The 14,651-nt window shown below is 40.0% G+C and overlaps 1 protein-coding gene across 1 annotated transcript in view; it reads left to right on the plus strand.

Moving 5' to 3' along the window:
* Positions 1-10,186, plus strand: part of ticrr (TopBP1-interacting, checkpoint, and replication regulator) — a 44,220-nt gene extending 34,034 nt beyond the window's left edge. Inside the window, exons 18-22 of the mRNA XM_078529997.1 lie at positions 725-877; positions 2,038-2,162; positions 2,772-5,982; positions 7,968-8,090; positions 8,821-10,186. Of these exons, the coding sequence (XP_078386123.1) occupies positions 725-877; positions 2,038-2,162; positions 2,772-5,982; positions 7,968-8,090; positions 8,821-8,972 (3,764 nt within the window). The 3' untranslated portion in view covers positions 8,973-10,186. The remainder of the gene's footprint in view (positions 1-724; positions 878-2,037; positions 2,163-2,771; positions 5,983-7,967; positions 8,091-8,820) is intronic.
* The last annotated feature ends 4,465 nt before the right edge of the window (positions 10,187-14,651 follow it).

Consider the following 14,651-nt stretch of genomic DNA (forward strand, 5'->3'; position numbering starts at 1 on the left):
GGCTGATGGATCAATTATTTCATGTACTGTTAATGCACTTCACATTCACCAAATTGAATTTCACAAATTTCCAGTGTTAAGCCCTTTCATTAAAGTGGAAAATGGGACAAAATATGTGGGGTGAGGAAAATTATCTTTACAAATCAAGTTATGATCTGGAATGCACTGCCTGAAAGAGTGGTGGAAGCAGATTCAGTAATAAAAAGGTGTTGGATAAATATTTGAACAGGAAAGATTTGCAGATCTGTGGGGGAAGAACAGGGGTGTCAACCTAACTGAATAACTCTTCAAAGAGCCAGCTCCTGCATGTTGGGCCAAATGGTGCTGTATTTATGATTTTTATGAAATATAATTAAGGCAAATGATTTTCTACTGAATAGTTATCTTGAGGCTATCAACTGAATTTAGATCGGAAGGGGTTCTCAAGTGATCCAGTTAAGAGAAACCATATTACTGGTCTCGTGCACCCAGAATATTAATTCAAGGTCAATCAACCAAGTGACCAAGAGGGCACAATTTGCAATTAGTGACAAAGATATATAAAAACAAGGTGAATGCACTACTTGCCTGATGGATTATTCTAGACAGTAGGGGAGTTCACAGTGTAGCTTTTATTTCATGTGTTTGGCATCAGCAATCCTATGAGTTAAGTATCTGACCATACATTAAATATGAAATTACTTGCAAGAGTTCTCCCTTCCTTATAGTAATTTTTTGTATGCAGACTCAAATATGAGGAGGAGCCCACGCATCAGGAAAGTATCTCTTGCCAGGTGTCATTCTAGTTCGTTTTACTCTGGTTCATGTTCAATGTCTCGGAGTTTGGAGCGAGTCCAGTCATTGTCACGTATACAGGCAGGACAAGCTAAAAGAGCAGGTAAACAAAGTTACCAATTACTTCCAAGTTGCAATCACTTTATCTCAATTTAATTCATGTGGCTTTTGAAAAGTGGATGAGTTGTTTTAGTTCATCCCCAGATCAAAAATTCAGAAAACTTTGGGTTTGCTGATTTTTTTATATAAGAGGCCTTAATGAGAAGTCTCTCTTTCAAGTTTTGGTTTAAAAACATTCTAAAAGACCATTATCAAACAATTGGTTGTGTATTTTGCAATTTTCTCTCCCTCTCCTTTGATACAGTTGTGCATAGATATTCTCCTTCTGTCAACCTAGACTGTGCATGTTGGTGGCAATTTAATAATTGGGATCTGAACCTGTTTCTGACCTGACATCAATGTAAACATTTCAAGCAAGGGTCACTGGATCAAGTGGGGACCCAGGTTGATCATTGCAGTGCCTAGTTCAGGGCTCCTAAAGATAACTCTATCCCACTAATCAAAATGCCTATCAAGTTAACTCGGGACATAACGAGATTGAACCCAAGGCTTTCTGATCTCTGGCAATTGCTTTTACCTGTCAAGCTGCCAGAGATCATTCATTATGTTTAATTTTTCAAGAACAGTTTTTTACTACTTTCTAATGGTACATCATAGAAAATCGTTGTGATTGAGCATATAGGCATCTGCATTTTTAAAAAAAACATGCACTGGTATGTGGTAAAGAAGCTCGGTACACAGTATTGGCTTAGTTTAGTTGATAATGTTCCTGTCTGACTCAGAAAGCTGGATCTTTAGGCCCAGTCTAGGCTGACAGACTAATGCAATCCTGAAAAAGTTCTCTATTATAATTAGTGTCATCCATCAATTTGTGAAAGGGAGGGTCCATCCAGTTGTTCAGCTGGATGACAGAAATAACATGTGAACATTCAAAAAGCATCAAATTTCCAGTGTGTTGGTCAGAATTTGCCTCTGAGCCAGGACTACCAGAATACAAGCTGGTAACTAGTCAAACTAGCCACATAACTGAAAATGGCATAGCTTTCAACTATAAAATAAATATTACTTGTGTTTTGAAGTAGATCAATGTATGTATTGAGACAAGGCAAAATCTTTAGTGGTGTATAATTGGTGTTCAGACTTTGCATCTGCTAAAAGTGAATATTTCTACTGCACTTAATTAACTTAGTTCCTTCTCTTTAGACAATCAGATCATCGGGTCTCCAAATCAACTGCTTTTTGGTGCTGTACTTGGACTTGTCAGTCCTAAAGAGAAGCAGTCATCAAAGGGCTACTGTTCAGACCCTGAGAGCTTATCTGTGGTTCAGGTATGATGGAACTTAAAAATGTTAAGTGAGGCAAACAAAATAAAATCAGATGTACTATTGAAAGAAAAAAAAATGAATGAAATGGGCTTTTCCCCTCTTTCTCCTCTCACACATACTTTTGTCTTACAGTGCAGATTGATTATTTTCTTTTTAAAGCTATGCTAAACATTTGATTCAGAAGATCATTATGTCCTTTTTATAAATGTGAAAGTTTTGAAACTTAATACTGGAAAAGTAGTGCAAATACTTATAACAGGGTGCTTGAATGGAAGGTGTCCCATTGCTCTATATTAACACCCTTTGACCTGAGCATAAAATGTTATTTAAAAGTAACTGTTGAAAATTGTACTAAGTGTTTCATTCCACTAGTATACCTAACTCCACTTAAAATGCAAAGACTGACTATATGGCGAATAAGCTTTTGGGTTGCTAGCTTAGTTTGCACATTATTGGCAATGAGATGTTGAATAAGAAGCTTTTAGTTCGTCAGCATTCTGCTTATTAGCTGGCATTTTTAATCATGTCAACATTTTGTGAAAGTTTGGGACTAATGAACTGTTGGAATTTAGGAACTCCAGTTTAATAACTTTGTCTCTTTAATACCATCAGAGTCCAAAGCCTACTCCCAATAAACCTCTGAGTTCTCAGAACAAGAACAGAGCCACCCAAAAATCTCCAGGAACATCCCACTATTTGACACCAAAGAAGAAAACAAAGAGATCCAAGAGCCCAACAACAAGAAACGGCATCAACGATTATTTACGTAAGGAGTCTTCACCATGGAAAATGGCAACCGATTCACAATTTCAGTCACCTAGACGAAGTGAACGTCTAAACAAAGAAACACCTAACAAAAGTACTCCAGCTCAGAAAATGGAAGCTCAATCCCCTTTCATGATGAGTGGGCATCCAATTCTGACACCACCTTACAAGAACCATCTGCCAGTCAAGCCATCTCCCAGACGGAGTGTGCGCTTAGCATCTCCTTGTAGAAATGGCTCAACAGTAAATGTTTCTGCTATGCCTTCAAAGTCTGTACAGTCTGCCTCCCAAGTGAAATCATCAAGGAAAAGTTTATCTGTAATGAATAGTCCAGTAAGAGCATCCAAAAAGCTATCTCCATCTTTTTTGATCAATAATTTGTCAAAAAATAAATCAATGCCTTATGCAGTGCGAAACGTAGAGTTGAGGAGATGTAAATCTGATGAGTCAGTCATCTCTCAAGCTCCAATGAAATGTTTTGTAGTTTCGCCCGCAAAAATTTGCACGCTGAAATCTTTGAAAAAGACTGCTGATAGTTCATGCTCATCAGATCAGGGCAAATCTCAGAAATCAAATGCAAGCACCCCTTGTACGCCAAGGAGTATCTGGAAAGCCAGTTTTCAAACACCTCTGAAAACTTCAGTGATGACCAGATCGATGTATAATGTGCCTACACCAGATAGACTTGGTGCAATGCAGTATAAAAGCTCAGCAAGAACAAGGGTTGAGCTTCATGTTACACCGTTAAAATCTGAGATGCAGACACCATCAAAATATACTGCAACACCACCTAAAAGCCCAGTAAGGACACGATCAATGTTTAATGTGACATCCTTAAAATCAGAATTGAAGACACCATCAAAATCTACAACATCACCACCCAAAAACCTAGTAAGGACGCGGTCAATGCTTAGTGTAACACCCTTAAAATCAGAATTGAAGACACCATCAAAATATACTGCAACCTCACCCAAAAACCCAGTAAGGACACAATCAATGCTTAGTGTAACACCCTTAAAATCAGAGTTGAAGACACCATCAAAATTTACTGCAACCTCACCCAAAAGCCCGGTAAGGACACGATCAATGTTCAGTGTAACTCCATCAAAGGTTGAGGTGACAGATCTATCTAAATATACTGCAACATCTCCAGACCTCAAATCCCCAAGAATAGGAACTCTGCTTGATGTTTCACTCTCAAAGGTTGATCAAAAGATGCTGTCTAAATATAACTCAACACCACCCAAAAGCCCACGAATGATTCGGTCACCAGCCACATCTAATTCAACACCTCCACATCTCAAAACTCCATTAAAGACAAAGCCTGGGCTTAACATGACACCCGCTAAACATGATGTGAGTATGCTGTCTAAATCTAGACCAATGCTGTGCACACCACTTAGACCAATGTCCAATGAAGCAGATGTAGTATCAATGAAAATGCCAGGAAATTGTACCACCTCAACAATCAGATTGGACCAAATATTAAAAACCCCAGAGAAAAATAAAAGCACAATTTACAATGTACAGAGGAAGTCTTCGAAGAACCACAAGGCATTCAGTAAATCCAATCTTAAGGGAGAACATGCATTGCAAGAATCCAATTTGTGGGTGAGCATACCACAAATAAACTTTGCGACTCCTGACACTAATGCAAGCTCTGTGACCAACCATAATAGATCTGACAGTTGGTCAGCAGCAACCAGTGATAACTTAGGGAATCTTGGAGAGGACTGTTTTAATGTTGTTCTAGGATTAAATGCTTCAGATTCTCTCTCTCGCTCTTCTCAGAGCACAGCTTCTGAGCTTGTTTCCAATGTCGGTTTGATAACTGAGAGACTGGATTTGCGTTTGGCTAGTTCACCAGATGCTGGTGCAGCTAACTCTCAAGCAGAAGAGAGAAGAGACCTATCTCAAGTCAGACTTGTACAAAGTGAAAGCTCTGGATTGAAAATGAAATTTGCTGTGCTGAGGAAAGAGTCCAATTCCAGTGTTTCTAATTCTGTCGTTACTGCTCAATTCCCCTTGCTTCAAAAGAACTCCACATCTTATGAATTCCGCTGGACTCCAGACAGGAGGCAGAGACTAGCAGCCGCACGGCAACAGATACCTGAATTTCCCAGGAAAATCTCAACTCCAAAGGGTCGGAATTGGCCACCAATGCCAACCTATGAGGTTGAGCTGGAAATGCAAGACTCTGGGCTTCCCAAACTCCGATTCAAACGGACCAAGTCTAGTGCAGTTGTTAGCCCACAGCTGGAGCACTCTGTCAACAAAATCAATGGTAATCCCTCCTCAGTGTGTGTAAAGAGTGGATGTGAAAGCCCGTTGGGTGAGAGAAATGCACAGTGGTGTGTTAAGCATTCAGGAAAAACGGAAGGAGGCCATATATCCCCATCATTTTGTTTCCATTCCTCCCACAACACTCCAGCAAAGGCTACACCCAGAAAAGGTGGGGTCCAGACTTATATCTGCCAGTCATATACTCCAACCCAATGCTCCTCTAACACATCCTCTCCGTCACAAGCAGATTTGGGATTGGCCCCCTGGACTCCTTCTCCCACACACAAGATCAGACCCTCCCAAACACCAGATGCCATCAAAAACTGGCCACGGAAGAAGAAAGCAGCCACAACTCCACTTGGTGGGAAGTGGCAGAAGGGCGAGCCTACAGCCATGCAAAAGGAGGATAACTTTCATACAGAGCACTATAGCAACAAAGCCGTGCCTTTGGAGGAAATTTGTATGGAAGGAGTGAGCAGGTTACAAGATCATTCCCCTACTATTGAATGGGACCAAAGATTTCCAGGTAGTCCAGAGGAAAAGTTTGGCCTTCGGTCTAGAAAACGTGGGCGTGGTTTTATCTCTCCCACATCAGAAGAGGCAAAAGAATCTAAAAAGCAGAGGAAAGCAAATTTTGCTGCTCCCTTTTCAGATACGGAGTTTGCAGTGAAAGAGGTGCGAAAGGAGCAGTCTCCACCCTGTTCTTTCTCCCCTTTTTGTAAGACCTTTACATGCCAGCGTTCAGTTGAAGATGAGATGGTTTTCGATAGCCCAGGTGATTCTCCTACTTCACTTACCTCTCCCAAAATTGTAATTCAGCAAATATTGTACCTTAACTCAGCTGTTACAGAATGAGCTTCTTTTGAGAAGGGAGATTTATGGAAATGTGGCTCAAGATGCTCTGAAACAAGCAAATCCACAACTGTCAATTATGTTGATGTGAATTTGCTTGTTGAAGCTGGTGGCTGGATTGAAATGCAACTTCCTTTAACTGAAAATCAGTAAAATGACAATATATCTAGTCCCTTCCTAAAAGTTCTGTATGATCACACTTAAATTGGCTATAATGTAGTTGCATGAAACTCATTTTGAAGTTTAAAATATTGCTAAAGCTGACATAGTTAAACTGGAGTCCAATCTGCAAGATCACTATAGCAACCCAAAGAGAAAACAATTGCTGATTTGGGTGTTAGTTAACATTAACTTATTAAAAACACAATCTTTAGATAAAAGCAAAATATTGCAAATGCTGGAAATCTGAAACAAAAGCAGAAAATGCTGGAAAATCTCAGCAGATCTGAGCATCTGTGGAGAGAAAAACAAAGTTAACGTTTCAAGTCCGTATGACCCTCCTTCAGCTCTGAAGAAGGGTCATACTGACCGAAACGTTAACTTTGTTTTTCTCTCTGCAGATGCTGAGTTTTTCCAGCATTTTCTGTTTTCATTACACATTAATCTTTTGCAGTTTATTGCAAAGTTTGGAGGCAAGGTGTTGCTGAAATGAATAGTTTAAAAAACTGCTAAAACCATTTGAAAAATGGTTGTCTTGCACTGTCTTTCCATATCTGTCTCCTTATTTCTGTTTTTGCATTGAGTCATTGAGCATTCTGATGTCCTTGCAAGAAAATCTGTTCAGAGACAAACTGGGTGGGAGATGGAAATAGGCCATTTAGAGATTGGATGGGTTGTGAAAAAGAGAGAATTGCAGGTATATACGTGGAATAAGGTCCCATCAGTTGTAGTTAACCTCAAGTCCCAAGCAGCAGGGACTGAGCAAGTAGAAGTTGAAAATTGGAGGGGAGACAAACACAAAATGGCAGAAGAAAGCCAGATTAACATTAAGGAAATAAAACTGAGCTTATAAAATTAAAAGCAATGTGGTGATGAACAGAAAATTACAAACTGTACTTAAATTTGAAACCAAATTCTAGCAAGCAAGTAAATGAAAATTATTTGTTTCTATGCTTTTATTTTTCTTCACTTACATTGGTGTGTGCACAGAGAAAGGAAACAAAGCTCCAGAGAAAAGTGCAGTACAAGAAAAGTGTACTCTGGGTGTAAGGGCACTGTTTACAATTCAGCTATTTCAGTGAGCCTTGGTAACTCCTGAGTCAGATCTCCACCATCAAACCCAGGGATGACCAGTAGTCACAACTGAAGGTCTCATAATCGATTAAATGGAGAGATGGATCATTTACAGTAATGCAGCTGTCTTTCTTTATTCATTCATGGGATGTGAGCATTGCTGGCAAGGCAGTATTTATTCCCCATCCCTAATTGCCCTTAAGAAAGTGGTGACAAGGCGTCTCTCGAACCATTGCAGTCCATGTGGTGTAGATACACCCATGTGCTGTTAGGGAGTTCCAGGGTTTTGACCCAGTGACAGTAAAGGAATGATGATATAGTTCCAAGTTAGTATGATGTATGACTTGGAGGGGAACTTACAGCTGATGGCGTTTCCATGCGTCTGCTGCCTTTGTTCTTCTAGGTGGTAGAGTTCATGGGTTTGAAAGGTGCAGCCAAAGTGGCTGCAGTGCATCTTGTGGAAGGTCCTATTACTATGTCAAAGCATGTGGATGGAGTGAGTAGAGTGACATGCCCAAAAGACAATCTTTTTTTGCTGTTTGGAGGTTGGGGATAAAATAGTTTGTACAGAGGCGTACCAAAGAAACTTTTGACAAAAAATATACCCTTTGGGCAGACTGGGTATAGCAGCTGCTTTCTACCTGTGATTGTAATGCTTTTGTTTGTGTTCTGTAGCAGGAGCATCACCAAGCTGTAAAGTTAAATCGACCCTGTCAGCTAGTGGCTTGCTGGCACTCACTCAGTCACCTTTGTTATATGCTGGGAGAACACCTGCTAAGAAAAGACCTGGTACCAGAGGTAAAGTTCAAACTTCCTATAATATCCAAGTGTTATGACTGATCCATAAGCTATTACAGAAGTTATAATCAAAGTTATCCCAAGCTAATGGAAAGGTGGGGAGAGGGAAATCTTGCTTTCTTCCTCCCCTCTTCTCTGTTGTCAGTTTTATGTCATTATTTAAGATTTATGTACCAACCTTTAATTGGCTAGGTCTGGCTGGTAGGTTTTTTGGATCTGGGTGTGGACAAATATTAACACATCAAACGGGGACTGAATCAGGGTATGGAAATTTGGATGGTTCAGTTCCCACTTAGTGCTGTAAACATGGCAAATCTAAACTATTGAAATAAATTTAAACCTTTGTTCTTGCTCATGGTTCCTATTGATGTAAGCTGCATTGTACAGCTGAACTTGCGCTGGCAGACCAACACAGCTACCACATTGTTCTTGTTTTTATCTCAGCCGAATGTTATGAAGCATGATCAGAGCATTCCTGCCCTCATTGGACAACCACAAGTACTTTGGAGAAGTCATCAGGTGGTAATTAGGAGCGAACCTGCCTCCATGGCTGTCTGTCCATTCTGTCTTTAGCCCAGGATTGAGAGCTACCTGAATTTGGATCACTTGATACAAGTTGGGACTTGAACCTGGGATTTGGGTTCCATACCACACCACACATTTGGCCACTAAGCTTAAGAGTTTTGTGAGCAAAGAGCTAAGTTCTTGATTGTGCTGAATCTTTTTACAGATACTGTGTATGAAGATATGCAGACAGATGCTTCTGCTAGCAAGAGAATGGCGATAGCTGGTGACATTGACCAGGATTATTCCCCTTTCCCCAAAGTGCCTGTTCGCCGTTGCATCACAAAAACCTACTCTAGAAAAAAGTTAGTCAGTTAACTAGAACACCTCAACCTTGGCTTCATCCCCTGCTGGCTTTGTTTCTGTTTTTATTGCAGGATGTAGGGTATGAAATGCAGCAAATATTTTGAACAATGGAATTCTTTATTGTGTTCATCATGACTGTAAAATGGCACTTGCAATGGAATGAACGCAAGAGGGTGCAACACTACATTCTAAATTGTAATCTTGTGTTCACATGTTATGGTGGATTGAACCTTCAAATTTCATGTTGCTTTTTACGAATGCTTTTGACTTTTTTTTTCCATATAATGGGGAAGAATTTTCCCCCCGTTGTGGGGGAAGTTCAAGAGCGGGTGCACCCCCGATTGGGAGCGCGCTGCCATTTTACGTGGGCGGGCCAATTAAGGCCCACCCATCGTGACATCCACCAGGAAGCATTGTGTGCTCCCTGTGCGGGCGGAGGGGGGGAATTCCCTAAGCCGAGAGTGCACTCTTTCATGCATACGCTCGAAAGAGCACACTCATCTCCCTGAGGCTAAGCGCTGCCTCGGAGATCGGCGCCAAATTCAAAATTGTGAAATATAGAAAAATAAAATTTCTGTGACATGCCTCCTCATGTGACACTGCCACATGAGTTGGGACATGTCCATCACTTTTAATTAAACTTTTATTAAATTTTTAAAAACCCACATGAAACCTCATCCCGCCCATGGATGAGATTTCATGCTTTTTCTAAAGCCCACCAGGGCTCCTGGCCTGCCCGCCAACCTTAAGGTTGGACCGGCAGGTCCTTTAAGTACTTCAGTTAGTTTTTAAATGGCCTCAATTGACCGTTGACATTTGTCATTTTTAATTTTAAATACATTTTACAGAAGGGCACTAGTCTTTTTGCTGGCTTTTAGATTTGTTTTAGACTACCTGAAAAGATAAAGATAACGCTTGGGCCCATATGGGAGGGAATGTGGCCTGAATGCATGTTCAATGCAGATCACCAGGTAATGTTTCAGATTTTATTAAATAGTAAATTGTGTATAAAGTGTTACAAACTTGGGGGCGGGGTGTAAAATTATGTAAAGTGTTTTTTAAATTAAAGCTGTTAAACATTTTGTACAGTTGTTTGGTAAAATTGTGAATTTATCACTGTGTACAGAAAGTATATTACAAAAAGATGCAGTTTGTAGATATTATGCCGTATATTAAACTGTTTCAATGCTGTCCTGCTGAAGGTGCATTGAAGCAAATGAACCTGACGTTTCAAGTGCTGATCCACCTTTTATGTGCATTCAGAATTTTCTGTTTTCATTTCAGATTTGCAGCATTTGGATATTTTTATTTTCCTCCATGAAGGATAAGAAAAAAAACTTCCATTTGTATAGGTCCATATTAGGATCACAGAACAGCATAGAAGAGAGCAGCCATTGTGTCACTGAAAAAGCTATCCACATAGTTCCATTCCCTTGCTGTTTATTTTTCTAGACTTGCTCACTTTTCTTAGTTATTATGGATTCTGTATCTACCACAGGTACTGATAGAGCATCCCATGTTCCAACAACCCTCTTGTCTAATAAAAATAAACTCCCACCATCTTTGTTCTTTTGGTGATTTTCTTCAACTATGTTATCCAGTTATCAACTTGCTGACCACTGGAAATAGTTTTCCCTGATTTACCTTATCAAAATCCCTCACCAATTTATAACACTTTGTCAGATCCATTAACTTTCTCTGTTTTAGTAAATTGTCTCTTCTGGGAATGTGCTCTCGGGATTTGAGATCACAGTAACCATTGCAAAAAGGTAGATCTGAGGATAAACCCTTCAAGAATTAAAAAGTTGATTTTTAGTGGGTCCCACTGCTCAGGTTGAGAGAATGCATTGGTAGACTACACTTCCCTTCCCAGGCTTCCATCAATTCATGCGATTATTCAGGCACCAAAGCTACTGTTACACCACTGAATTCTTTGTGGTGTGCTAATATCCATTTGAAGATACATGCTCAAGAGTTTGCGTACTTTACAAGATGGATGCATGCAATTCAGTTCCTTAAGTCTATGGTGTACTCGTTATTTGAGAGCAGAATGAGGTAGGATCACAAGGGAGAATAGTCTAAGTAAATTAGTTGCAACAGCAGTGAACTCAGTTATATATAAAAAAAAAGGTATGGCATTGGAACACACGGCTTTTAACCCTTTTGAGTACTGAATGTCTCTTAGAACATGTACATTTATTAAATGTTGATCTACAACAGATGGAATGGAAGCAAAAGTCAAACTATTCAGTTGAGAATTTTCATTGCTGAAACATCTCTGCCTGAGGTATTTTTGTTCTACCCATTGACATCTAAAGAAATAAATTAGCATTTTTGGCTGAAACCCTACATCTGACATTGGGCCTGAACTTGAAATGTTAATTGGGTTTTTTTTCTCTCTCCCTGCACCTTCGGTGTATTTGCAGTATTTTCTGTTCCTGTTGTTCAATACTAGTCAGCTAGGTCTATGTAAGTGGCTGTTGTGTAGTTCACACTAAGGATTGCTATAACGAGATCAGTGTGGTGCAGCTCCACATGTCGTTCTTGAATATACCAGCAGATGTCCCCCATACCTAATTGAAATTGTTTAAACTTCCTCCGTACATCAGAAGCCACTCTCTCTTAAGTTTATGTACGTAATGCCTGTTTGTTTTTTATCCTGACAATTAGAAGGATTTAGGTTAGTTTTACTGTTCTACATACTTGATAGCTGCAATCAGATTGAAATAGATAATTCAGCCAGTGTTTTTGTTAGTTTTATTTTCAGATTTTCTTCATGCCTCCTTTGAAGGTTCTGATTCGTCCAGTTTACTGTTCCACAATTATTGGTGGCTTCTCAAAATTTCACCCAGGAAGCTGTTTTTCATGTGACCCTATATCGTGTTCATAGGTTCTTGAAGTGAGGCGTGGGAATCAGCAGGGAGGATGTATTGATTGCTTTTGTCACTGGTCCTGTCAGTTTATCACAGTGTCACTATTTTTAGCATTTGAGATGCCAGTAATGTCAGACAGCAGTGAGGGGTCTGAGCTTGAAAGAAAATAAATTGTCAATCTGATTGCGATGTAAGGGAAGACAGCACTTTGCCTTAATTGGATTCTTCCTCTGGTTGTCCTCTAGGGGGCATACTTTGTTTAGTTTTAATGGCAATCAGACCTTTGCCTATCTGGGCTTTTGCATTTCGTGCAGCACGTGCTTAATGGTTAAGTTATATCTCCAACTGGAATGTTTTTTAAAAAACAGATTTTTATATCAATCTTTTTTTTTTTAAATCACTTCCTGATTTTGACTTGTGTTAGCTGAACTCTTGCTGCCCTCGATTGGTCGCAGCATTCCAGAGAGGAAATATTTAGCAAGAGTTCCAGCTTCTAATTATCCAGTAACCCCTGTTGCACAGGAACGATCACTGTTTAGAACCATGCATGAAGAATACTCATGGGTGATTGTTACCAGTGTGGAGTTGTAAGCTTTTAAGATTATGAAAGGATTTGATAGGGTGGATATTGAGATGATTTCACTTGCAGCAGAGACCAGCATTAGTGACCATCAATATAAGATGGTCACTAATAAATACACAGGTAAATGGGCCAAATGGTCTGTCTCCATGCTGTAGATACTATGAGGAGGGAAGGAAATTAGCTGAAGACAGATTCTATGTTAGAATTGGTAAGGAAGTCCACCTTTTAAAATGTTTTTTTTACTGGAGGGGACTAAATAGTTTATTGACAGGACATGGAACATTGGGAGGAGGAGGAAGTAATGGTTTGGTATCATCTGCAAACACCCGGTCATTCAGCAGTTTCCTTGTGCTGTTTTAATGGACAGTTACTGTAATGCCAGCACAAGAAGATGATGAGTTTTAATTTTGTCAGCAAATTGTCGTCACAGTCATGGTGGATAGGAGTGTGCCAGAGAAGTATCTTTCATCAGGAATTTATTTCTAGCTAAATAGTTCTAAATAACCCGATCTGTTTGGTTTCTGATGGAGGCGATGTGGTGGACAGGCTCCACATATGACAGTAACCAATACAGAGTAGTCTGGTCTGAGGCTTTATCCTTGTTCGAAATGATAGCTGTTCTCACCAAGACAATGAGGCTAAAACAATTTGTGTGTTGAAGGCCTACGGTAAAAATCAGCTTTGGATCCTACTCATCATTGCTGCTACTCCCTGTGCTGGGTGAGAACAGGATCATATTCAGCTGTGACCATTCCTATGATTGGCCAGGTTACAAAGAATCATTGACTGGGCTCATTCTGGCTGGCTGCTTAGGTGAGATAATAGAGGCTATGAGCCAATACTCACAAAGGCATCCCTTCAGGATGGGCAAAAAAATTCAGGGAAAGTCAGTGGGAAAACTATAGTAAACAAATCCTCTCTACTGTATCACTAGAACTAGTTACACCTATGTGCAGCTCACTTAAATTTGAATAAACACTTGATTTGTTTTTGGAAAAGTTGCTGAGTGCTCATTGCATAAAGCGCTTGGCTAGCTACATGGAAATAAATGCTGTAGTACTTCTGAGCTGTGGGTCAGACCTGCAAAACAACAGTCAGTTTAAAGGGGTACTCCTTTTATTTGGAAACCTTTTATTTTACAAAATAGTTGGCACAAAATGCAGTGTTCTGTGATATTGGAATGAAGATGGTGCTGGTGTTCCAGCTGTTCTCCTTCACCAGGATATTTCTCCCTCATGTTTATCGAGTTTCCCCTTAAATGCATCGATATTATCTGTTTCAAACATTCCATGTGATTGCAAGTTCCACATTCTCGCTACTTTTTGGGTGTTTTTTTATTCTATCATGGGTTGTGGATGTTCCTGGCAAGGCCAGCATTGCCCTTGAACTGAGTGGCTTGCTAGGAATTTCAGAGGGCAGTTAAGAGTCAACCACATTACTGTGGGTTTGGAGTTACATGTAGGCCAGACCAGGTGAGGGCAATGAACCTGATGGGTTTTTATGACAATCTATGATAGTTTTGCAGTCACCATTACTGAGACTAGCTTTCAATTCTAGATTCATTGGTTGAATTTAAATTCCACCAACTGTCATGGTGGGATTTGAACCTGTGACTCTGAGCATTACTAATTCAGTGACATTACCACGACACCACCATCGCCTCCTACCACCGTTACCTCCTACCAAATGCTGGCCCCACCCCCCATGAAGTTTCTTTGTAGGGTAAATACATTTCTTCCAATTTGTCTATTGACTTTCATATTGTTCTTTTCTTGATGGCCTCTAGTACAGACTAAGTGTTTGAGTTATACAACAAGGCCTCAAGCCTTGAATGCCAATCTCTGAGTCAGTTGGGGAGTAATTGGAATTATACCCCAGTATAGGGGCTAGGAAATTTAGACAGAGTCCCTGCCCCTGATCAATTTCTAATAACTCCCTCAGGTGAGGTTAAGGTTGGGGTTATGTGCAACTTCCCCAGTTGTCTCCCAATCCCACATTGCGTGAGGCTAGTAGAATATTGATTAGATAATCAAAGGATGAAGTGCCAGAGACCAGCTAGTGCCTGAATAAATGGGAGTTAATGATTTCAGGAACAAAGGAGAAAACTAAGCGGGGAAGAAAAATTAATCCCGTCAGTGACGCTGGATTGAGTTTGTTCAAAATCATCATTCTTTTGTGACCTGCAAAAGTTACCTCACTCCCTCCTCTTTCAAAGCAACATGATTCACTGTATTG

Source organism: Cetorhinus maximus, chromosome 26 (assembly GCF_964194155.1).
Source record: "Cetorhinus maximus chromosome 26, sCetMax3.hap1.1, whole genome shotgun sequence".
NCBI lineage: Eukaryota > Metazoa > Chordata > Chondrichthyes > Lamniformes > Cetorhinidae > Cetorhinus > Cetorhinus maximus.